The 25,171-nt window shown below is 43.5% G+C and overlaps 1 protein-coding gene across 1 annotated transcript in view; it reads left to right on the top strand.

The window, feature by feature from the left end:
• The window catches only part of LOC115822738 (A-kinase anchoring protein 13), a 66,377-nt gene that overhangs the window by 18,606 nt on the left and 22,600 nt on the right, over window positions 1-25,171 (top strand). Inside the window, exons 7-15 of the mRNA XM_030786659.1 lie at window positions 159-2,664; window positions 4,107-4,183; window positions 16,230-16,317; window positions 17,491-17,615; window positions 19,395-19,729; window positions 20,749-20,796; window positions 21,338-21,397; window positions 22,778-22,964; window positions 23,700-23,802. Of these exons, the coding sequence (XP_030642519.1) occupies window positions 159-2,664; window positions 4,107-4,183; window positions 16,230-16,317; window positions 17,491-17,615; window positions 19,395-19,729; window positions 20,749-20,796; window positions 21,338-21,397; window positions 22,778-22,964; window positions 23,700-23,802 (3,529 nt within the window). The remainder of the gene's footprint in view (window positions 1-158; window positions 2,665-4,106; window positions 4,184-16,229; window positions 16,318-17,490; window positions 17,616-19,394; window positions 19,730-20,748; window positions 20,797-21,337; window positions 21,398-22,777; window positions 22,965-23,699; window positions 23,803-25,171) is intronic.

Raw genomic sequence — 25,171 nt, 5'->3', positions numbered from 1 at the left:
CTGAACATATTCTCTTATTCTCTCTCTTTCACTCTGGGGGTGTGTGTGTGTGTGTGTGTGTGTGTATTCCTGTTTGTGATCGGATGTGTTTCGTCAAAGTATAATGAGCACTAAGTCAAGGACGCTGCTCTTAATAACTGTTACGTTTGCTCTTCCAGGAAGATCAGTTGATGCAGCAGCAACAGCAACAGTCAGTGGAGCTGAATCCTATCACAGACAACACTGACAGCCCATCTATCGCTTTAAGAAACCTGTCGGATTTATCGCGACTGATACTGCCCTGCACAGAGCAGCAGAGCTCCAGAGTCAAGCAAGGCAAAAACGGCGAACCCAGTTCTGCGGAACTCCTCCTCGACGGTTCGTGTGTAAAGCATGGTCAGTGGGACAGTCCAAACAGCGAGGCAAATCACGCCAAACTAGAGGAAGGGGAGGAGGGGCCTGCGAGGGGAGCTGTAGAGGTTTCTGAGAAGGCGTCAGATAAAAGTGACAGTGAGCAGTGGCTGGCAGAGGGCGAGCCCACAGCTTTCAGCAGTCCATCCTGTGGAAACCAGCAGGAGGAAACTGATAGAGCATCGGGCGTAATCTGTGCCAAGCGGGAGCCCGCTACAGAGCTTGATAAAGGGAATCAGGAAAGGCAGAGAGCAGACAGCAGGAGACCACAGACTGAAACAAACGATAAAACTCAATCTGGCAACACTGTGCGTACAGATATGGGACACGTTCAGTCCCAAGGGCTCCTCCCCACGGAAGCTGAGTCTCACGTTCTAAAAGGGGAGACTGAGAGGAGAATGAGCGGTAACGACATTCAAGGGGACTTACCAGAGGAAAGGCAAGGAGAAAGAGCTAGTAGTCAGGAAATGAACTCAAACTTGACCACCCCTCAGCCTGCGTCTCTTTCTCCGGCAGAAGACTGTAGGCACGATATCGGCGAGCTGGGGCAGACAGAAGTGAGCGCAAACGCAACGATGATGGGTCCAAACCAGGGTGAAATGGAAATAAAGGCTAATGCTTCACAACAAAATGAGGAAATTGCAGCGATCTTTCTTTCTGGTGATGAGCCCTGCTGTGTCCTGGAGCCACAAACAGGAAACCTGTGCAAACAGACTAATGGCAGCATTGACTCAGTCTGTAACGTTGCAACGAGTGACGAGAGCCTAAACCAGAACCACAGTTTGGGTGGATCAGAAACCGATCCTTTGGACTCTGTAAGTCTCCGACCCAATATGGCAAAAGGACCCAGGCACCATTCACAAAGTAATCTAGAACCTTCTTCTGAATCTACTTCATCTGAAATCACAATAGTGGATATTTTGAATGAGAACTCAAACGACTTGGTCCAACAACAGCACAAGGACAACAGTACTGAGGCCATGTTGGAAAGTGTGGAGGACCGGTCCGCCAGTTCAGCCAATGACGATAAAGAGAAGCCTGTGCATGCTTACGATGTCACAATAGAAAAAGGTACCCAAACCTCCCATAACAAGGGAAAGCCTGTTGAATCCGCCAGTGACTCTTTGGTTCAAGACTCTCACCCTCTCGAGGGTAAAATAGGAGAGGAATCCTCCAGTGAGAGCTTAGATTCAGAGGAAACAATGTGGACTGAGGAAGCTGACAAGAACAAAACCACTGATGAAATGCTTCCCTCTCCAGAGACTTCTACAGGAAGTGGAGTCAGCCCAGAGGGTGCACAAGAAACATCTTCAGCCTCCACTTGTACAGCATCAAATGAAGAAACAGCTGTAGAAGCAATCTCTGTTGACAAGATGTTACCTCAAGCACTTCCAAATGAGGAATGCAAGAGGAATGAGGAACAAGGTCCTCTTAAGGACCAGAAAATGGAAGAAGTGGTTGAATCCGAGATTCAAGATACACAAAGACCACCAAGCCCAACTTGTGAGAATTTAACCCCAACAGAAGAGGTGTCAGAAGGGAGTGCTGTACAGGAGTCTCCTCACCATAAAGAAGACTACAATTTAACGTCTGAGGAAGTAATCACTGATGTCTCTGAAACCAGAGATTCCTTTGGGAACGATTTGAAAGCCCTATCGCAGGGTCATGCCGATGAGTGTGAAGAACTCTTAACGGACAGTGAGAACAAGATGTCAGAGGCTGTTGGGGATTTTGTAAACAGGATGGTAACGGAGTTGCCCAGTGATTCATGCTCAGAGGAGCGCACTGACAAGAAGCCCATTGATTCTCAGCACATCGACGAGGTCAGCAGTTCTAGTGTTAATTCTGTCGATGAGAGCTGTACCTCTGAGGCTCCTGTGAAGTCCCTGGAGGCGACAAGTGAAACAGCTGTTTCAGACAGCCCTTCTTCCTCCTTGGACACAGCTAGTGACTCAGCTCTAGGTTTGGAACTCACCTCGCTGTCCGACAACCATAATGGTTCGATCCAGTGTGAGGATTTTCCTTCCTCGCAGGATGTAGACAGCACTTCGGTTTTGGATTCGGACCTGACTTCCTCCATGGATGTTGACAGAAGCCTAACCCCTGATTTAGGTCTTAGTTCCTCTGTGGATGTAAACAGTTTTTTATCCCCGGAAATGCAGCCTTCAGATACACTGGAGGATCTTAATGGACTGTGTGAGGACAATCTGAACAGCGAGAGAACCAAAACTGAGGAAAGAAACATAGAAGAACCAAATGCCAAAACAGTCTCAGGTAAGACCATCTCCATCCATCACAATATTATTCTTTTAAGTATGTAAGCGTTAGTTTATTTCCTCCTTTACATAAGAAAAGGAGCGTCCGAGGGTGTAAGTCTCACTGCCTAATTGTTCTTTATTGCTACTCTCTTTTTCAATGACCCAAGTTCCAGCCCAAAGCACTATTATGTGTTGTAGTGGCACACCATGTTCTCAATGCTGTCCTATGACTTTAAACATGTGATCATTGCTGTAGCTACTTGTTGCCCTGTGTGCTGTTGCTGCTAAAAAGAGCTTGTCATTTGTCATGTCAATCCATTCGGCTCATTCACTGCTGCTGTGGCCACTGTACGGCATACCAGAGCTTATAGAACATCGCTCCATGTGTTTAAGCCCCAAAGCGTTTGTCACAGGGATTTGCCCCCGTTAGATACCACATGACTTTTTGACAAGACAACTCTGTGTATGCTGTTAATTAGATCAAAGACACTATGAATGTTTTTTGGTTAGTGCTATCAGTTTCAGCAATGTTTACCAAAAGCTTGGAGCATCTGTTTGGATAAAGCGCTTTGTTTTCTTTTCAACGGTTGGGTCATTAATTGCTTGTCTGGCAGGGATGTGTGTATGTGTGTGTGTGTGTGTGTGTCTGGTGGAGGGGGGGGCGCTCTTGTATTCGTCATTCAGAGACCTGTGTGAATAGGCAGCATTTACGGAAGACAATATATGTATATATTCTGTGTATCGTATCCTAGCAACACTATGATCTCATCACCCCAGTCAGATCAGAGAATGGAAGTGACTGAAAGGTCGACTTCCGGTGAACGCATGTGGGTTTTTTTCTTTTTCTGTTTTGTTTTTGATTATATGACACAGCTCCTACTTAGCCATGTGAGTTTCCTGACATGAATGAGATTAGCACATTATTTTATGAAGAGCTGATCCTTGGAGACATTGTGTGCTATGAATATTACAGTCACGCTGATTCATCCCCAGCTGGCCTGATTGTTAAGAGACCGGTGTTTTCCCAGTTCCCTTTTTCCGAGTACTGTGCCATTTAATATGTCAGCCAATAACGACACTGTTGATGCTCATAATTAAAGTATTGTATTATTAACGCTGAATAGATGAGGGTCTGAGAATATTATCCATCCCCCAGAATGTGATAAGGATCAAGTAAACTTAAACTTCTCCTTAGTTGAACTGTTGTTTTTAATTTTTTGCTAGTTATAAAATGGTCTGAAAATCTGGAAAATTCTTACGTAGCATGCTGCTCTGGTGTATGTTGCTTAGTGGTGTGATCCAGGTCAGTGAACTCTATCATTTGTCTTCTATGGTTTGTTGTTTGCTCTGCAGACCTCACGTGGTTTGCGTGTATTCGGAAACCTGTGGTCTCGGAGATTTGACCTTTCCGTGATCCTCTACTTCTCTAATTCATTTGTCCTCTCTTCCCTCTGACAGATGAACCAAGTCCAGCGACAGGAGATGCAGTGGTTGAACAGCAGCACTCGTTGACTGAAATAACAGATGCTGTAGAGGTGAGTGTACACTCGTGTCTGTTATCCACCCAGTCTTTGAGAATCATTCAGACTTCCGTGTTAAACAAATGTTTTACTTATTTAACTAACCTGTTGCCATGTGACCCCCCCCCCCCCCCTTTTTTTTTTGTGGTGGGAATGGGGTTGGGTCAAGCAACTTTGTCAGTGAAAAGGAGGTATGTTCGCTTCCTAAAAGCTTGTCAGGCTGAAGTAATGATGCCTCATCCCTGACCTTGGCATCATCAGTCTGATGCCCCTCGGTGCCCTATGGCAAAATCTCCAGCCATATGACGCAAGTTTGGGCCTGAATGGCAGAACCCTGCCTTCCAGGGGTCAGGCTGGCAGATATGAGTAAACTCCCTGTGAGGCATTCCCTGCATGAGTGTCTGTGTGACACTCTCCCTCTCCCTCTCCCTCTCCCTCTCCCTCTCCCTCTCCCTCTCCCTCTCCCTCTCCCTCTCTCTCTCTCTCTCTCTCTCTCTCTCTGTCTTTTAGCAAGGAGGAGAGAAAAGAATGACCTCATCTCTTTTTTTTCCCCTTTGGTGTGTGAGAGAGAGACGATAGCCCAGAGACCAAGAGAGAGGAAGAGAAAGGGAGAGAGAGTATGAGATAAAAGCTTGCTGGTTCTGAGCTGCAGCTGTGTGAGAGGAAGTGCCTGATTAGCACCAGGATGGGTCCACTCCAGAGGGGCACGTTCTGCCCTCAATGCTCTATAGTGTCTTGTCTTCCTGAGTCAGCCCTTATTGTTTCCAATCCCTTTTCCTTTGCCGTTACTGAGCACCTGAGGCCTGACACCTGCAGTTATGCAGTAGCCAGTGTCCAAATGATAGGCACTTTTCTTTGAAAACAAAAAAAAAAAAGAATGAAGGAAAAATAGATAAAGAGGTAAATTTATCTAACTTTGACGGATTCCGCTGAATCCTAAATAAATATTTATATTACACTCCACATGTTGGAAAATGACAATCATAGCTCTTTACCTGACACAGTCCTTTTCTTGTTCCTCTCCTCAAAGGATGTCAGTAATTTTATAACTGTATATGACTGAAGCGACTAGTATGGCCGTGGGTCTCTATTGACTTGGCTTAGACTCAAAGCAAAAGCTAATCCAGAGTGAAATATAACAGTCTTTAGAAACGCATAATACAAAACACTGTGTGGTTGAGGCGTGGAGCTGGTTTTGTTTTACATTTTGAAGAAGCATGTCAGTCTGGGACATCTGATGGTGTATTTCAGTTCAGTAAAGGTATTTGACGTCCCGCTGTAACTTCATAAAGAGCCACTTTCATGAAGAGGAGTTTCTCAAAACTTCTCTTCGTAATGTTTGTTGTTGAATATAGTTGTTTCTGTTTAAACCGTCTTGTCCTTAAGCTCTCCGTGAAGTGGCATATAGACCTGGCCATAGAATGTCTCTCTTGGTCTGAGCCACCTTCTAAGGTAACATTTGAAAGACATTACACTCTAGAATGTTCTCTTTGAAGTGAATCTTGAGATAAAGTGACCAAGAGGAGTTTCTGGCTCAGCCACGACCTACATGGATGGAACAACATGATCTCCGTTAATCACTGCGCAGTTGTAGTAAACACATGCAGAGAGCAGTTTCTCAGTAAAAGGCATTTTTTCAGTCATCAGAACTAATCCCTGGGATAGTTTTCATAAAACTCTTGTTTTTTGTTGTCTCAAGTTCTGGGTTCTTTTTCTGTTTGCTATTGTTTTGTGATGAAGATGGACAACCCTGGCATTGCTATAGATGGCTACATTCACATTGTGTTTGCTCTGCTAATGAATTGCGTGTCTCTGCTTAATGGTTTGCTTCTCTAGTGTTCTCCAGTGATCATTGCAATATGTCAAACTCAGTTGGCACAATAGGAACTTCACAAAAATAAGTACCAGCCAAAAGCAATGAAACATCTGAGTCTAATTGTACGTTGGCAAGCAGTGGAGGCCCTTTTCTGTTATTTATGAAGGTCTCAATTTGAAAAGGAACTACAAGCAAATAAGAATTGAGAAATGAGCCTCTAAACCTTTCTTTTCTCTTCACTCTAACCGATTTGAATCCGTACAGTTTGATGTCTCTGTAAGATGACTGTGTCATGAAGCTATGTAGAAGTAGAGAAGAATAAATAAGCCCTAGATAAAATAGAAAGTTGTGGGACTGAGAAACTAAATGGAACTGAGTAGGACCCATGAATCCATGGAGCAGACAATACCAATGAGTGTGCCCATTTGTATAGGCCTGAGGAGTTCATTACTGCCCTCTTGTGTACAGATATGGGATAATTCTTTCCAGATGTGCACATTTACTGCTGCAGTGCTGTACTTCTTTTCATGTCGGAGAGAGAGAGAGGGGGAGAGAGAGAGAGAGAGAGAGAGAGAGAGCGAGAGCGAGAGCGCTGCAGTATCAACCCACACTTTGCTTTGCTCTCAGACATTGGCCTGTCTGACCAGAGGTGTGAGGGAATCCCCCTCATGTTTTTTCATTAATCCAAAGAGAGGCAAAACATATAAAACCTGACAGTAGGCTTATGGTCAAAGGGAACCCTCAAATCACTTTCACTTAAATACAAAACACATGCTTACCCAGATGCACATTCACTTTCTCTTTCTCTTCTGTCCTCTTTTCTCTCTGTCAGAGAACACACACACACACACCTACTATACTGTGGAAAATAGGAATAAGTCCTATTTTTAAGTCTTGTAAGTCCAAGAATAAGTAGTTTCTGTGATAACTGGTGATGATGTGGGTGAGGGAGTGGTGCAGTAGTGGTACATACTTGGAGTAAGATTGTACACACACACACACACACTGTGATAACCTGTTTGGCTCAATGTTTTCTGACTCACTCCTTTTCCTCTTCATCTCTCACTTGCTATTCCTCTGTCCCTCACATAGTAATGGGGTATGGGAGATCCTCAGGGTTAATGTGCACCTAGCTCTCACAAAGAACTCTTTTTTTTTTCTCTCCCACTCCATTCCCTCCCCCTCTTGTCCTGCTCCCTGACCTCAACGCTTTTATGTCAATTGATCCTTCTCTCCCAGTAAAGATCGCATAGGCTGCAGCCGGCACACAGTAAGTCCACACAAAGACTCCTCAGCATTCTGCCCCTCATTCAGACCCAAAACCATATGCAGAGACATGTTGAGACTTGTCTTTAAAGTTCTTCTTGTCTTTGTAGAACTTTGATTGTCACTGATTGGGGAAAAAAAAAAAGAAAGATGTTTATTGAAAGGGTTTAATTGAATGCAACCATTTGTTACCAAGCTGTTTCAGTTGTCCTTTGTGAATAGGATTGTTCCATTTGAATGTTGCTGGAAGGACAGGGTGTGTATGTGTATGTGTGTGAATGTGCGTGTGTGTGTTAGGGAGAAAGAGAAACAGATGAACTGCTCTGTGGGTAAAAGCAGGAGGTAGAGCTGCATGTGTTTACTTTGATGGGGATCAGGTGGTCTTGGGGGTGGGGTGCCAAAATGAAACTAGAAGGTGAGCTTTTGTGTGTGTGTGTGTGTGTGTGTGTGTGTGTGTGTGTGTGTGTGTGTGTGTGTGTTTGTTTGCGTGCGTGGGTGCTGTCAATGAAAACGTAGGTTCACTGCATTGAGAATTTATGAGAAAGTAATTAGGCCACAAAGTCAACAAATGAAGGAACTAAGAACAAGAAAATACACCATTCTGCATCTGTCAAATCTTCCTGGAATCCACCCTTGTGTCGTATCACAGCTGTGCTGTTTTTCTGCAAGGCCTCTCGTCTTCTGTCATGAAATGTCTGCCTGTGACTAGTATGACCATAAAAAACACAAAATGACCGCTAATGAGGTTTGTAATTTCATTTCCAACTCATATCCATGTGACATTTGAAATGCACGTTCTCCGAAGAGATTTTTTTTTTCCTCCAAACTTTTTTTTCCCTCGAGTCTAGCCGAAGCAAATTTGGCGACACCTGTGTTCTTTCGCAGGGGTTTAAGTAACAGCTCTCTCTCTCTCTCTCTCTCTGTCTCTCTCTCTCTCACTCTGCTACCCAAAACTGTTAACAGCAATTCCTCCCAGCTGTCCATAGGCACTGCCTTGCATTGCTTAGAGTTTGGTTGAAGTGGTTGCCATGGTTTTAGCTGTTTGGGAACTGAGAGCCCTCTGCAGAAGGGAGGGTCATGTGACCAGTTTGTACTTTTGCAGCTGCTCTCTTCTGATGTGCAGTTCATCCCTGGTATCATCATAAGCTTAAAAAAAAAAAAAAAAAGAAGGAAATCGGGCAAAAAGTTCTCACCAGAAACTTTTCAATTCTATTTGGACATTCTGTCAGAGAAACGGCTGTTAAACAGCCTGGCAGATTATTACCAATGCAATTCCTCTGGGGCTGAACAGCGTTATCTCACTCTCAGACAGAGCTCAGAAAGCCAGGAGAAAACAGTAAGTCGGCTTCATCCCTGAGACACACACTGGATCTGACAACTAGGCCTGTGTCACATAGGTCTCTTATCACATCGTGTGCTTGTCTGTATGCACAGGCTCTGTCTGTTCCTCGCTGCTCAAAACCAGGGGATGAGGCTCCCATCTTTACCCAGCCTACACTGCAGAGACAGAGAGAATGGATGAAATGGGGGATTTGTTGGTTATAACAAGAGATATTATTAAGGAACACATTGAAATGCCAAGGAAATGTGAGAAAATGATGGAGAAAATGGGAATGGAAAACAGACAGACGAGAAACGAGGGACCAAAAGCAAAAAAAAAAAAAAAAGAGAGAAAAAGTTTAGGGAATGCAAAGCAAGCCTTGTGAGAGAAAAAGAAAGGGAGTGTACTGAAGGAAGGGGAAAAAAAGGAGACCAAGGAGAGAGTGAGAAAGAGAGAGAGAGAAACAGAGGGAGAGAGGGGAGGGAAGGGAAGGGTAGGGAAGGAAAGGAAGAAATGAGTGTGTGAGGGAAGGAGGGAGGGAGGGACGAAGGGAGAGAGAGAGAGGGAGAAGACGTCTGGGGGTTGGCTTCAGCACAGATGTGTGGAGAGTCGCTCATTTCCCCCAAAGCTTCTCTGAGGACTCTACACGTTTGGGCTTCATGTTGGAATCTAGCGGCTCTCTCGGCATCTTCTCGACTTCTCGGCCAGGGAAAAGATGTACGAGCGACACAGGCGGAGGTACAGCCTCTGTGCCAAAGGGGAGAGAACAGTGGATGTGGTTCTGATCAAGGTACGAGAAGCTGCTCTTTCACAGCGATTAAAGGTCTTTGAGTTCTCCTCCTGGAGACGTAGAAACATTCTTTATTTCTGCATTTAAAGGATACGGAACAGTTTAAATGCTGTCGTTTGCCTTTTTAAGAGATTTCTTGGCTTTGGCTTTGCCAGTTTGGTTTTGGTATGTGATATTTGGCTTTGCAGAAGATGACAGTCATGTTTTCTGTCATTTTGAGATGATCAGCATTGCTGGAAAGCACAGTTGAGATGGCAGAGATGTCCTTGGCTGTCGCTGGTCTATGTGGGCTCTGCAGCCCCAGTGTCTGACTGGGGTGGAGTTTGTTTTTAGTTGTGGAGAGCCTAGATCCAGAAGTCTTGCTCTCTGCTAGTTCCCTCGATCCCTTAGCGTTTGGTTCTTGACTTTTGTATACTCTAGACATGGGAGCTTAAAGGGTTTTTGCTCTAAACGTGCATTTTGGGCTTATGGTTTGCCATTTTTATCGCAAAGAAAATAATTGTTGAGCGAAAGAAGAAAGTTCAAGTTTCAAATAGTCTAGAGAGATTAGGCTGCCTCCAGTTTCTGCAGTATTTCAACCCTTGCCCGTCAGCATGCACAGCAGACATAGTTTTCATTCTCTTTTGTCTAAAATGCATTCTCAAAGCATGACACTTCCAATTCTAGAACACTGAGGTCCAATAGAAGAATGCTGAACAAATGTTCCATGTAAATAACACTTGACTGAATGTCATTCAAATGACACTCGCACCTCCATCACTTTAATCACATGGTGTTTGTGTTAGTGCTTTGTCAGAAACAGGTTAGTGTCAGTTCTTGGTAAACAAAGCGGGTTCACTTGAACAAGCTTCCCATTTAATGCCATTAATCTTACGAGTGTCTTTTTTTTCCCCCGTTAGCTTCATCACCTTAAGTAACTGTCACTCACTGACTGAGAAGTGTGGGAACAGCAGGGTCCTGTGTGTTGGAATGTGGGAAGTCGTCCTGTGAATGTATATTTAGTGTTGAGGAGCTCTGTATCTGAGCTTCAATGAGCTCTGGGACCAGACGCACCAGGGCCACATTCACAGACCAGTCTCTGGATTTCAAGTCCCTGATAACAACATTGGTTTAGGCCTGCGTCAGCATCTAACTTTACCCCTCTCTCTCTCTCTCTCTCTCTCTCTCTCTCCCTCTCTCTACATACACAGGATTATTGTAATGCCTGTTATCGGAAACAATAACAACGTAAAATGCACTAAAACTACAGTGCTTTTCTGTGCCCTGAACAGTTTGGTTCACTCTGACAGGGAGTTTCCAAATACGGAATTATTTTTGCATTAAATAGGAATTTATAAAAAAAGAAACAGTTGCATGCTTGGTACTGTGGTCTTTCTGAGTGATGTTTAGTTGTGATGATTCTGTTCTCATTCATTCTCACAGGAAGTAAGATAAAGCGTCAGTTTTTACTATTCGCCCTTAAGACAGGATGTGAACCTATTTTTGCTCAGTCAGTTCAGCACTGGTATACTTACTAAACACCAAATGTCAAAATGCTAAAGACAAAACACATTGGTCATTTTTCTGATGTAACATTTCAGAAAAAAAAAATGATATTGACAATTTAATTACAGGGAGGCAGTTGTCAAAATTTGTCAAAATTTTCTAATAGTTCTAATCCAAGCTTATCTTCTTTTAATTTTCCAAATTCATCCAAAAAGCTTGTATAGTTTTGTGTAACTGAGCACAGGTCAGTTCAGATCCAGGAGCTGATTGCTTCTTCTTTGTGACATTACTCTTTTTCTTTGTCGTGTTCTCCTAGACCCACAGGCAGAGGGAAAAGAGACGGCTAGTGCTGGCTAGCAGAACCTAGCTTTCTTTACACAGGCACGAAGAGATGGTTGAGTGACCAGCTTTTTGGATGTTTGTCTCAAAGCGATTTTCTTTCACTCGAGGAGCATGTGGGCTCCAAATGTTACAGCGTAAGGTGGTGAATTAGGACAACACAAACACAGACGTGTGAGTCACATGCAAACGTGCGAGCATGGCTCTTTTCTGGTTTTTGTCGAGTAACACGGAGGCACAGGTGCTGGTTGAAACCTTGAGTGGAACAGAAAAGTGCACCCACACCCAGTTTGACAGCTCCCTTGTGACCGCTTAAGACTGTAGCGTGGAAAATGCAAGGTCCTTTGTTGGGTAGGAGTCCTTTTTAACTTAGGCAGGATTATAGCCTAGTAATGGGAATACCCAATAAGTTCACCATATGCTCTGTGTGTGTGTGTGTGTGTGTGTGTGTGTGTGTGTGTGTGTGTGTGTGTGTGCGCGCGCGCGCATGCGACTTGAGAAAGTGAAAACATGTTGGGACTGTAGCAGTCCTACATCACTTCCCGACACAGACAGAGTAAAACACTGTAGAACAAAGAGCTGATGACTGACTGTGGAGATCCAGTGAGTTAAGGAACTCATTTTCATGTCCTTACTGATGACATGGCCAAGTTTTGCATCCTGCCCTCAGCAATAGTAATACTCATATTTGAATAGTGTGTCCCGTGTGATGGATTTCCCTTTTCTTATCACAGTTAGTGCCAACACAGTATGCTAAATCTCTCCCAGTCGTAACCATAGCTCATATCCATAACTGTATCTGTAGTAGTTTCATCACTGTTCTAGTCTTCCATCGCCTTTCTTTGTGTTATCCAGTCTTGCAGTATAAGCCTGTGCTGGACTTATATTGATTAGCTAAGCTGTAACACATTGTATCTGTTTGTAACCACTCATTGAAGTGACTTTAATAGAGTTCTTTCCAAGGATGATCCTACCGCCACTACAGCACGACGCACGCACACACACACACACACACACACACACACACACACACCCTCTGTTGTGTCATCATTTTGGGACTGTTTTGTGGATATTTTTAATGAGGACAGTTATTAATGTCTTGGTTTTGAAACCCACCCACTCCGGTCCCATTCTCATTCGCTGCCCCCTGTATTTCCCAGGAAAGGGATGGGGTTGGTTCAGGGCTTGTTTTTGTTGGGCAGTTCAGGCCAGTTCAAGTTCGTCAGTCTCAAGTCACAGGAGGATTCTTTACGATTTAAATGAATTAAAATATCAATAAATTAAAATTGACTTTAATAAATGAATTGAAATCTATATTTATCTTCAACATCAGTCAGCATGTGGTTTGCTTTGAAATGGCCTTGATCTAAATGCTTCTTTGATATTAAAAGAGAAGGCTTGATAGTCGAACAGCTGTATTGGAACATAGATCTTTCTCTGTTTCTTTCTTGCTTTTTCTCTCTCTCTCTCTCTCTCTCTCTCTATCTGTCTCCCTGTAAGAGTGCACTACACCCCCCACAGTTAGCTCTCTTGAGGCACACACAGAGTGTTCAGTGTTGCGTTGAGCGGTCTAGTCAATGTGGTGTTGTGTATTGTTCATAGCTTTAAAACTGTACAGAGCTCTGTTATAATTCCACTCTGCCCAACCCCACCCCCTCCTCAAAACCACCACTGGTGTACAGACAATTAGCCGCACGCCTGGGGAAATGCTCCACTGTTTTACTGCCTACACATTCCAACTGATGAACAGAGAGAGCACTGGAAAACTCACACACAAGCACATGCAGAGTCCTCTCCCTCTTCTCCCATCTCTCTCTCTCTCTCTCTCTCTCTCTCTCTCTCTCTCTCTCTCCCTCCCTCCCGTCTTCTCCATTCTCTCTCTCCCACTCTCTCTCGCAAAAAAACAAGCAAAAAAAAAAACATACAGTGATGAGAAAAATCTGCAAAAAAACAATAAACGTACTGACAGTGAGCTCCATTCACGGTCATACAAACTGCATGTCTGTACTTTTTAGTGTCTTTTACAGGAGTCAGACTGTCATGATTCATAGTGTCATTACTATGTCATAAACCACTGCTCCCAACGAGTTCTTTGTCTAGTTTTTCTTAATGGTCCCATTGTCCTGTTCTGTCCTCAGTCCCTTAGCCCCATGCAACCAGTCTGCTTACTGGTTTGTGTACTGGCTGTTGACTCATGTATATTTCCTCCTTAACAAAGAGGTCCTGAACCTCCTGACCTTCCTCTTTGTCAGAGTGAAAAATAGACAACTGCCACTGTGATTTCTTTTTTTTTTGTGCGCGCGCATGTGTGTGTGTGTGTGTGTGTGTGTGTGTGTGTGTGTGTGTGTGTGTGGAGTGCAGTCGGTGTGCTTTGTTGGGGTTATCAAAGTTTAGGGTGCAATACACATTCACAGACTACAGTCCAGATAACAAGGATCTGTCGGTTCTTTTAAAGTGCTTTAATAGTTTTAAACTTAAATGGTTTCCAAGTGAAGTCAAACTGATTCAAATTGAAATTCAAATCTATCAGAGAAAGTCCAATATATTTGTATATACTTCTCTTTGTTCTAGTTTTTGTCCATGTTTGCTTATTTTTTTCCCGTTGGTATTCCTTTTAAATTTTTGTCCCATTTTGTGTTTAACATAGTAGGAGGACAAGCTCTTTTCATCAAATAGCATGCACGTTCCCCTTTTCTCCTGACAGGCGTGAATACCGCGGGCTTTCTGTCGTTTGTCTCATGTAATTAGCGTCGTAAGGGAATATTAAAAGTGCTGAAGTGGTCGTCATTAGGGTCGACCCTAATCCATATTCCTGTCATACGTCGCACCAGGACCCATTAGGTTATGGGACTTAATTTGTCTGTGAGGTGTTGGTGTGTGTGTGGCGGGTGTTATTTTGAGTGAATTCCTTTCGTGTCATTCTGTGGCCTCTGCTAAAACCTCATTTCTCTTGTTTGCTACATCCATTGGCATCATGAATTACCACACAGTAAAAGTGACTTCATCAAATATCTGAGCAACAAACCTGACCAGGCTTCTACTGTGTGCTGATTTGACACAAGTAGTAGCAGCACACATACGCGCATGCAAACATGCACTCAGTGGACAACGACACACGTATTCTAGACGCGTTCTGTTTCTCATCTCTTGCTGATAAATCTGCCAAAAGGTAAACACAGACCAGTAATTTGTGATGTCATCTCCTTTTTTTAAAGTGGTAATCAGCCACTGAATCAACAGATGCTGCTCAAAGTCAAATGTTCTCGCTCATTTCCTTTGAAAACGGAGGCATTTTACCGGTTGCATTTATGCTAGTGAGTCACTAAATTTAAACTGCTGAGATCACAAATCAGAAATCCCATCAGTGATGACATGTGTCGGTCGCAGTCAGAGAAACTGTGTCCAAAGCACTCTTTGTCCGGCGGGGCATAGACATTCATGGCATGATAGAGTCGGTTTAGATGTGTTGGAGGCAAGGACTGGACTCGATTCCTTTTTATCTCTCTGGCTGCAGAAGCTGCAGCTGCAGACACACAGAGAGCCGACAGAGAGAGTGTCACCCACTGCTTCTCAACGTTAACACACTGGCCTTCTGTCATTCTATGGGCTCTGTAAAACAATGAGTGCCTGTGCCTGCCACACATGCACACACACACACACACACACACACACACACACAGGGTATTCATGCATCCGTTTCACGTTGGCGTAAGGCTTGTGTCACATGCTTTGCTCAGTGTTGGTGGGTGTGTTGAGGGGAAATGATGTTGATGAAGATGATGATAGTAGACGTGGAATGTCCAGCACGACTCCTTTCTACAGGTTTCGTCTCTCGTTCGCTTTTCAGCCACACTTCGACATACCAGTCCAACCTACAAAATCTTTACCATAGACTTCATTAAAACCTCATCTCTGAAATCTTTAAAAGGTGAATATGGAGTGGAAATAGTCATTTTTAGCCTGTTTGCAGCTCTGGGCCACAGGATTGAAAAAACACTGCATTTGTTGGCTTAGAGAGATTGAAAGTGAGGCATTGTTTTTCTCACACGTGTTCGTGATTACTCTCTGTCCATGTTCACTTTTCTCTGACTGTTGGACGATTTACCAGTCCAGGCCTGGTTCAGACCAAAACAGCCACAGCGGCCAGAATGAAACTGGCGCGGTGTCCAATAGAAGTGTTACGACATGAAGTCACGTTGAATATGGGGATGCAGTAAGCTGCCGGCATGTCCTGAAAGAGAGCAGTTTATATAATTGCCCAAATTATCTCCAAAAGTCTTGTTGGAAAGTAACTTTTTTATTTATCCGAACTGTTCTCACAGCTTTCATCATCTCTGCATAGAGTTGTTTGGTTTTCTGGGTGGTGTTCTAACTTAAGCCAAAACACAAAAACATCTTTCTATACAAGGCGTGCTGAAGACTGACAGAATCACCAGTATCGCAAGCTCAGTTTTCGTGAACTTGTCTCTGATGTAAAAAGTAGTCCCAAATATTGCATCACTAGTGTCATCTGTGTTGAGGGAATGTTTCATTTCAAAGTATTCAGCTAATATTAAAGCTTTTGGTCCAGACAGATTTTGTCAAACAAAATGATTTATAACAAGAGTGAAACCATTGTGACTTTAGGATTGTAACTTTAAAGCACTTTTGAATTCCAAAAATAGTTATGGTTCATTGTTAACAATTAACAAACTGTTGATGGCATTTTTTCTATGTACATTTCAGTAATGTTTAATAACATTAGGATGTGTTTATGAGACATGCTTGTAAGAATGGCATGTTTGTCAGAACACACCAACAGTTCAAACCCATTGTATGATTTTTTTTTTTATATCAAGTGTTGCATTACAAACAGTTTGAGTGAATCTTTTTGTCGACAGTCTTTGTGAACTAGCAGGACACTTCCTGCTTTGATCATGTTCTTTGATTTTTTTGTCATTGATTTTTTTTTCTTTCTCTGTCTTGTCAGTTGAGTCCAGGGGCTGGCTGAGTCTTGATTAACTCAGACTGTTTCTCTCTCTCTCTCTCTCTCTCTCTCTGTCAGATCCACAGGGAGAAGGACTCGTTCTGTCCTGTCGATTCCTGTCCGGATGCTCAGGTGCAGGAGGCTAAAGCCAGCCCAGCCAGCTCAGGTAAAATAAACACACACAAGTCTCTTCCAACTATGGGTTAAGAGAGTGAAAATGCTAATGATGCTAAAGCTACAGAAACAGGAATCTTAATGTTACTGTGTAGTGAAAAAGACGTGTTGGAATTTTAACAGGTTGCAGATTACAGGCATGAATTAGTAGGTAAGTGTGAAACAAAAGACAATACAGGAGACAGGATTTTTATTGGGACAGAGTTCATAAAAGGCTAAACATTTGCCTGTCGTAGATAATATCTGTGTGGAATGGAGAACCTTAGGGCGGTAAGGTCGTGAGATATGAATGATCTGGTCTTGTTTGGGTTTTCGTCAAATGTTGCAGCTCTCTTTTGGGTTGTGTGAGAAACGGAACGGTTGTGATGTTGGTTTTAAGGTCAGTTTTAGGTTATCTGATAAGTGTTCAGTGCAGTAGTTGGTAAGATAGTCACCATGAGAGAGTTTTGAAAGATTTTTTTTCAGCTTTCTGCTCTGCTTTCTTTTGATAACAAAAACTTCTTTTTTTTTTTTTTAAGTAAGTAAGTACCTACTTTGTCAAAAATTCCTGTTAGTGTAGTAGACTACTAGTAGTGTGTATTCACTTAAGTGGAGCCCTTGTACACACAAACAAATGCATAAAATAAACCAAAAAGTTGTAAACAAATAGAAATGGCATTGTGAACAATGCTATTCATCTTACTGTACAGACCTTTGAGGCTTGTGCACCTTTGTTTCCTCTCTCTCGACTGCTCCCTCTCACCTGTCTCTGTATGTGCCTGTCTGCCAGTCTAAACAGTGCCCTCTTTGTATCAGATGAGAATAGACAGGCATGCTCTTGCACACCCTGCAGGAAAATGGATGGTTTCCTGTCAGTTTAAAAGACCGAATGAGTCAAATAAATAATCTGTTTAAGTGGCTGACATCAGCATCCTGTCTTGTGGGATTGCACGATGAGATGCAATACTGTTGGCTAAGTACACTCTGTCTTGTCTGTCTCTCTCTTTCTGTCTGTGGTTTTTCAGCTTAGTCAAATATTCAGTCTTGTGTTAAACCAGTTTTAAACCACTCTCTGTCTGTTTGTCTGTTTCTTTCTCTTTCTCCCTCTCTTCTCCTCTTCCTCTGTCTGTCTGTCTGTCTGTGTCCCTCTCTGTTTTTCCTCTCTCTCTCTCTCTCCCCTGTTCAGATTTCCCTCCATCTCCCTCTCCAGAGAGTCTGGGTCGATCCGTGTCCACTTCCCAGCGTGACTCAACCAGTGACGTGGACGTCCTCCTCGTGCCAGACGCGGGCGATGACAGCGTCTTTAAGAAGGTAAGCCTGACGCAGCGGAGACGGCGAAGAGTCGAGAAATACCGGGGGCTTGACCGCGTAATGTTTGTCTTTCTTTCTGCTTGTCTCCAAGGTACCCATAAACCTCTCCCCCCTCTAATTAGAAAAATGTGAACTTTCAGGGCCTGCATCACTGTTTGGTGTCCTCTACCAAATCTTATTTCAAATCTCACATGTCTGCTGGAGTTTACCTAGAAGAACCAGCGTACGCATGAACGGTGTGTCTGCAACATCATGTGACTCGCGCAGACCGAGTCGTAATTATGAAATGAGCCCATTCACTTCTTTTCTGCCTTTTTTTCACCTGCCTTTTTTTTTTTGACTAAACCTTACCACAGATTAAAATAAAACAAAAACTTTCTCTCTCCTGCCAACCATCCTTTTGTCATCCATATAGTCATCTGTATAATCTATATAATCTCTCTAACTTTTTTTTTTTTCCCTATAGATATGCTAAATGTAGTATGTACCCTCGTCTTGTCATCTTGTTTATTATGTACTTCCAAAAGTGTGAATTTTTATAATACTTTCTGTGCTCTTATTTCCGTCGTGTGTTGTAGTTTTGCAGCAGTGCAGACTGCTGAGCTATGCAAAAGCTTTCTGAGAAAATGTTCAATGACCTCAGCAGCTTAGGCACAGTCTGGAGCTGAAAAAAGCATCTGACTAAGTTTGCCTTTGTTACCGGTTATTGGTAATGATGCAGTTTCTCTCGGAAATTCTCTGTTCTCTTTACCCCATACTTTGGCCTGTATCTTTTTTTTTTTTGTTTCTTTGGTTCAGTATCTCTCCATACTGTTGAGTGTGTGTGCACTTGGCCAGAGTCATGTGATCTGGAAACGTTTCCAGGGCCAATGCTTGTAAAGCCGACACGGAATCAGTCTTCTCAAAGCTAACGCTAATGCACTGTAGCACGCCACACCCGTCCTGACTCTGGCTTTGGCATAGGAACAAACTAAAGATGCACTCTGAATGGAAACAAGCTCTCTCTCTCTCTCTCACGCTCACACACACACACACACACACACACACACACGCACTACATGTTCTCTCAGCATGGAGCGCATGTTTGACCCCCCCCCCCGCCTGCACAAAGTTGTGTAACATTTATGGGCCTGGAAAGAACTCCTGACAGCATGTCTCTGCTGTAGTCTGACCCTCGTGCCACAGAGAGAGGGAAAAACCCACGTCACCGGCTCTGACGCTGCTGGGGCGTCACCTCCGCGTCACCCAGAGATCCAGCGTTAAGGCTGTCAGGAAAATAAACAAGGAAAAGTGAAGTCACCCCAACCCAGCCTTGCAGCTCTCTTGTTATTACATGGTTAACGGCTCCAGCTTTTCTAGTTTCATAACATGTATCAAATCCATACAAAGTGGGGAATTCATTTTTTTTTGCTAGTAATACCTCAGTCCCTGTTCTAAAAACTCTTCTCTTGCCCTTTCGCACAGTGTACCAGAGTTATGTACTGGTTAAACAACAAACTGACGTTTCCATAACAACAGATAGTCGCGTGGATGTGTCTTGTTTTCGATTCTTTTATCTAACATTGACTCTCAGGGATCTTAACAGGCAACAGCAGATGTTCCTCTTCAGACTGATCAAATGTGAATTTAAAAGTCTCCTCTGCATCGTCTCAGTCAGACCAATATAGCCCTCAGGATTGAGAGCCTTTATGACTGTATCGTATGCAGCTTGTGCTGTTTAATGAAAGATGATTTATACTCCAGCGTTTGACCGGTCTCCCATCACCTCTCCGTCCGCAGGGAGAGGACAGCGCGACGCTAACCGGGGACAGCACCAGCGGCGTGTCGGTTTCCTGCTCTTCCACGGATGACACCGGCAGCCTGGGTTTACCCAGCACCCCGCCCAGTGCCGCGCCCAAAGCCAACGCGGAGCGGGAAGCCCAGAGAGGAGACGGGAGGCCCACGTCCACCGCCGCCAGAGAGACAGAAGAGGAGGAGAGGAAAGACCGTCTGACGGAGGTGCCGGTTCGCTCCGCCCTCATGAGGTCATCCATCCGTTCATTGTCCCCATTCCGAAGGCACAGCTGGGGCCCCAGCAAAAACGCAGCCGGAGAGGCAGAGATGAACCAGCGCAGGTAAACTACACCAAAACAAAGAACTGAACTCACACCTGTCAGTGACTAAAAGGGGTTAATGTAGGAAACCAGCATTTTTATGGCACAGCCTTGTGGTTGGTAAAGTCATCTTTAATCTTGTCATAATATGAGTGGCCTTGCAGATTAAATTACTATTCTGAATTTTATTAGGAATCACGGAAGAGTTATTTGTCCTCTGCGATATCAGAGTGTCTTGCTAAGGCTCCTACCATATAACACAAAGGAAACTGTTATTGTTCTCCTGTCTGTTTAATGTGAATGAAGCACTCTTCCCTCACTCTCCTTAATGAGAAACCTATCTGTGCCCTCAGACACAGAGGCCTCTGTCTTCTAGCATCTACTGTCTGCGCTGGCCTTTATGAGTCATAGGATTATGCCTTTGTGTGTGTGTGTGTGTCTGTATGTGTTTGTGTGACTGTGTGTGTGTGTCGGGGAAGTCCTGTTCAGCTCTGAGGAAGTTGCTCTCGAGGGGAAGAGTGTGGGTTGTGTGACTGTGCTCTGTGGGAAAAAGACCTTATCCAGTCAGAGGGATCCATGTCCTGTCCTTTGAACAGATGCTTGACCCCCTGTGCTGTATATACTTAAAGAAACTGGGTAGTTTTAAGGACAGTGGTTGTTTTAAAGTCTTGACCTAATTCTGCCCCCGTCATTCACGTGTTTGTATGTTCAAGACTTGTGTCATACAAGTCTTTGCTTCATCTTCCATCTTTTTTTTTTTTTTTTTTCTTTTTCTTTTTTTTTTTTTTGAACCATCACAAGGTTCTGTGGTCTATGGCAGGTCCGGTCACAAGGTTCTGTGGTCTATGGCAGGTCCGGTCACAGAATTTTAGTTTAGTCTCCTCCTCTTTGCTGAAAAAAAAAATCACTTTAATTTAACTCCATCTCTCTCCACACAACTCTCATTCATTTCATGTGTCAAACACATCATTTTCTCTTTGTTCATCCTTCTTTTTTTTTTTTCTCTTTTTTTCCCCCCACCACTTTTTCACTTTTTTCAGTACGGTACAAAGCCAAGAAGGAGGCAGGCCGGCAGGCCATAGGAGAAGGTACTACCAACCCACATTTCTCACTCTTTCCATTACCAACCGCTAGCATAGTGCCAAGCTTGTGTTTAATTGTTGAAGGAAATGTATAAAAGTTATTCCGTGACTCTTGCCTTGGCAGTGGGTGTTGAGGTGGGTGGGTGGGTGAGTGGGTGGGGGAGGGACACATTCTATGTCTAATGTGCTGTGGAAAAATGTCCCAGTTAACCATCAACTATACACTAAGCTGTATTAAAATGCCGCCTTGCAAAAAAGAGCGGAAAATTAATCTTGTGCAATTTGTAGTAAGCTTATATGCCGAGTGAGACTTCGTTCTATGACGGGCGGGAGGGGGGTGGGGTTGGGGGGGGGGGGGGCCGGGGGTGCTTCATCAATATCAGACTGTCTTTCTGAACTCATGATAACCGTCACTCTTTTGCATGCGAGTAACCAGACACTTTTCTCTTCTTTCTCTTGTCACTCCCTCCTTTTCCATCCATCCTTCCGTTCACCCCGTTCTCCATCCTTTCTCCATCTGTGCTTCATCACCTTTTCATTATGTCAGTATGAGCTGGTGTCCGGCTAAGGCTTCGTGTCCTGAGCCGGATGAAATGAATGGCAGAAGGTAAGGTCATCCAACGTGTCTGCTTATCAAGAAAAAAGAAAAAAAAAAGAAAGAAAGAAAAAAAGAGACGCTCAGAGAAAAAAACAAGAGTTGTTTGTGAGTGTGTGCATGATCTGCACTTTGGTTTTGCTTTTGTCAGAGATGAAGTTGATGAGATAAAGAGTGTGAGAGATGGGGAATATAATCAGCTGTGTGATGCTCTCTCACTTGCGTAGCCTGGGGGTGTGTGTGTGTGTGTGCGTGTGCGCGTGCGCGTGCGCGTGCGTGTGCGTGTTTGTGTGTATGTGTGTGTGTGTGTGTGTGTGTGTGTGTGTGCGTGCATGTATGTGTGTGACTTTGCTTCCTCTGGCGCTTATTCTGCCTTCTGATGGTGGTGGACTGGACTGGTAAACCTCAGACAAACCGACGCAGTCACATCCGCTTGCCTCACTACCTTAGACACGGAAACTGCCCTGTAACATAGACAGTGTTGAAGAACAGCTGTGCATACAACAGTCTGTAATTCACACTTCAAAATGAGCAATATAATAATTTACGTCACAGAACCTGACGTCAGGTGAGCCTTTTTCAGTTGTTATCAATTAATTAAAATGCTGTGATCGAATTCAAATGCAGCATTAATTGCTGATGCTTATAATAGAGTCCCCAGAATGCAGAGAGACAGAAATTTTAATGTGTCGTGTACTTATACTCTAGGAAGTCATTCCGTTTAGAATGTTATGATCTTCAAGCCAGGAAATTAGTTTGTTATCAAAGGTAACACTAGGTGAAGAAATATGTTTATCCGTCCAGTCAAGGACGCCATTTCTCTGATGCAGTCGCTTTTTCTTTCTTTTTCCTCCTTTTATCTTCCCCAGTTGTTTCCCACAGCTGACTCTTGCTCGCTGTCTCTTATTGCTCTTCTTTCTCACTGAACTCACACACAAGCCTGACTTGTGGTTTCGTTTTCTTTGGAGTCTCTTAGGGGGTATTATTATTATATATGTGTCATGTGTGCATGAGTTTGAATATATGCCTGCATGCACAGACGCTGGGCAAAAGGGAATGAGTGCATCGGCACAGACCAGAGTGTGAACTTGTGTGTTTGTTTTTTTGTGGTTTTTGTATAAGATACTAACACCTTGAAAGTTTTGTTACCATGTAAGGGTGAGCTACTTCAGTAGTACTATTAATTCATAGCAGTAATATCACACACACACACACACACACATACATATATATATGTATATACAGACACACACACACACACACACACACACACACACACACACACACACACACACAGCAGCCATATTAGCTTCGCTGCTGTCACACTGGTCAGTATCTCAGCTGGTCTGTCCTGTCCTGTCTGATTACTGTATTTGTTCTTTAAACGTTCAGTTACAGTCTGGAGGGGCTGTCGGCAGACAGGGAGGTGGGGAAGGCTCAGGTGAGTCGAGGAGGGGAGTCTATGCAGGAGCCTGGGCGTGCGGTTCGGCAGGAGAGTGAAGAGAGGGGTTCTCTGGTGTCCCTGACAGAAGAGGAACACGAGTGGGATCTTGGGGACTGCAGCAGCATGGACAGTCAGGTAAAATTCTACAAAACACCGTCGTCACCGTTTACCATTTCCCATCAGCTTCATCGAGAACTGACTGTTTTACAAAGCAAACAGGAATCTGCTGGAAACTTGTAACACTGGCCATTCCCATAGCAACACTTTTTTTTTTTTTTTTGCCATGGTAACATTTTATGTGGGAAGCAACTAACCTTTAGTGCTAAGTTTTTGCACCTACCTATAAAATGACAAATAAAAAAAAACACTGTAAAAGACACAAATTCATATGTACTACATCAAAAGGCTCCATGTTTACCTGATACCGTTTTACTTCACATCCTTTAGAAATGAAAATCAGTTTCCCAATGAGTTTTTTGTCATATAGTTTGAAGCTTCCTTCCAAAGTAGTGTTTGCATGTAAAATGAGGTTTCCTGTTAATTGTTTGTTTTAGTGGCGATTACAGCATGACTCACATCCATAAAAACAGACTGAAAAATGTTTTGATGAGGAATTCCTTAGCAATTCAGTGACCTTATGTCTGTACTCTGAAATCAGCTCTAATGTTCTGTCTTCATGCACAAAATTCCAAAGGTCTTTAGGATGTCTAACTTAAGAATGTCTGACTGAATTTTTTGTTGTTGTAGTGTGTTATACTGGAACTGACTGTTTTACAAAGCCAACCGGAAGTTGCTGGAAACTTTGACCATTCCAATAGCAACGCCTTTTTGATGTGTCATTCTGTCTTTCTTTTTTTTTTTTCCAATCAGAAATCTGCTGGGGCACACCCTGGAAGACGAGATCGCCCACCCACGCATCAACTGCTCACCAAGTCAGTGTCCATGCTGGCCATCAGCCAGAAAGATCTGGACGGTTAGTTGAACATATCACAATGTGTCTGATATCTCTCAGTGGCTTTGGTGTCTTTCTGCACTTAACAGCTGGTGTGGGAACACCTGTTTTAACCCAAATACTTATCTCAGCCATTATGAGCTCAGCATCGCCACTGACCTGAGATCAGCTGCTGTCTTTCTCACTGTCTCTACACTCACACTCTGGCAACTGTTTCCGGATCAGCAGCATCAGCAACTCACACCTCACCTTTTAAGAAGTGGTCCCTGATCCTCTCTCTCCCTGTACGGTTTTTTGGTTATGTTTTTTTTTTCTCCTCGGACTGTAGTTGGTTGAGGTGATAGGCTTTGCTTGACTCCTCCTGTCTTATCATTTAACCTCAGCGTTCCTCAGGAGATGCCCTTTCCCTCTACGTGGTGTTTATGGTGCGCTCACTGAGAATAGACACACATGCGATAAGTCACGCCCCCCGTTTTTTTTTAATTTGGTTTATGTAATGCCTGATTTGATCTTTTTTATGCCCCTCAACTGGGAACCCTACAGCAATTGGACGGCCTCGACCCAAGCGACGAATCTCCTTCTCCTTCAGCTTGTCTCCAGCCCTTTCCAAATCTAAAAGTGTCTTTTCTATTGGCTCTTCATCCAGTGATGAGGAGGGGACAGTCAGTAAGTAAAAAGAAACAAACAAACAAAAAAAAACCCCAAACTCCTTTAATGCTAAGTTCAAAACCCCTACCTTCACTCTTGTGAAATGTGAAATGTGCCTTGTATGCTACTAAATAGCACCCCCCCCCCCCTCAAATAAACCATGATCTGTGTTTCACCCATTTAAACTCTGTCCTCTTGGGTAATGTTCCCCAAATCAGATTTGTTCAGATAAACAATTAAAATAGAGCACAGAGAATGCAAATGGTTTTGGAATGTCTTCCCCTCCCCCGGATATACTAACCCTAAAGTTTTTTCCCAGACTGCCATTGAGCCTGGTGTGTATATTTCAGTCAAGCAAGGCCTGCCCTTGTGGCGTGGATGACATCATGTGTGTGTGTGTGTGCGCACTAATTCGTTCAATGAAAGAGTGCTCTGATGTACTAAAGACAATCACACAAGAGTGCTAATAGTATGCGTTGGATTTGGTTGGTTTTCATAAATATGCATGATTTTTTCATCTGATGTAGAATCTGTGTTATGGAAGCTGTTCTCTTGTACTCTGGTAATCTTGTTTGGTTCTTCTGTAAATGGTCCTTGAATTGCGCGCCTTGGTAAAAGGCTTGAACACTTTCAGATAAACTTTACAGTTTGTGTGAATATGTTAAAGCATGGCCTTTAGTATATTTTGTAGCAAAACAACATTAGTGATAGCAGTTAAGTTACCAAATAGCTGTATTTTGAT

This window comes from Chanos chanos, chromosome 1 (assembly GCF_902362185.1).
Source record: "Chanos chanos chromosome 1, fChaCha1.1, whole genome shotgun sequence".
Lineage (NCBI taxonomy): Eukaryota > Metazoa > Chordata > Actinopteri > Gonorynchiformes > Chanidae > Chanos > Chanos chanos.
Note: the sequence above shows the minus strand (reverse complement) of the source record. Positions and strands in the feature narration are given on the sequence as shown.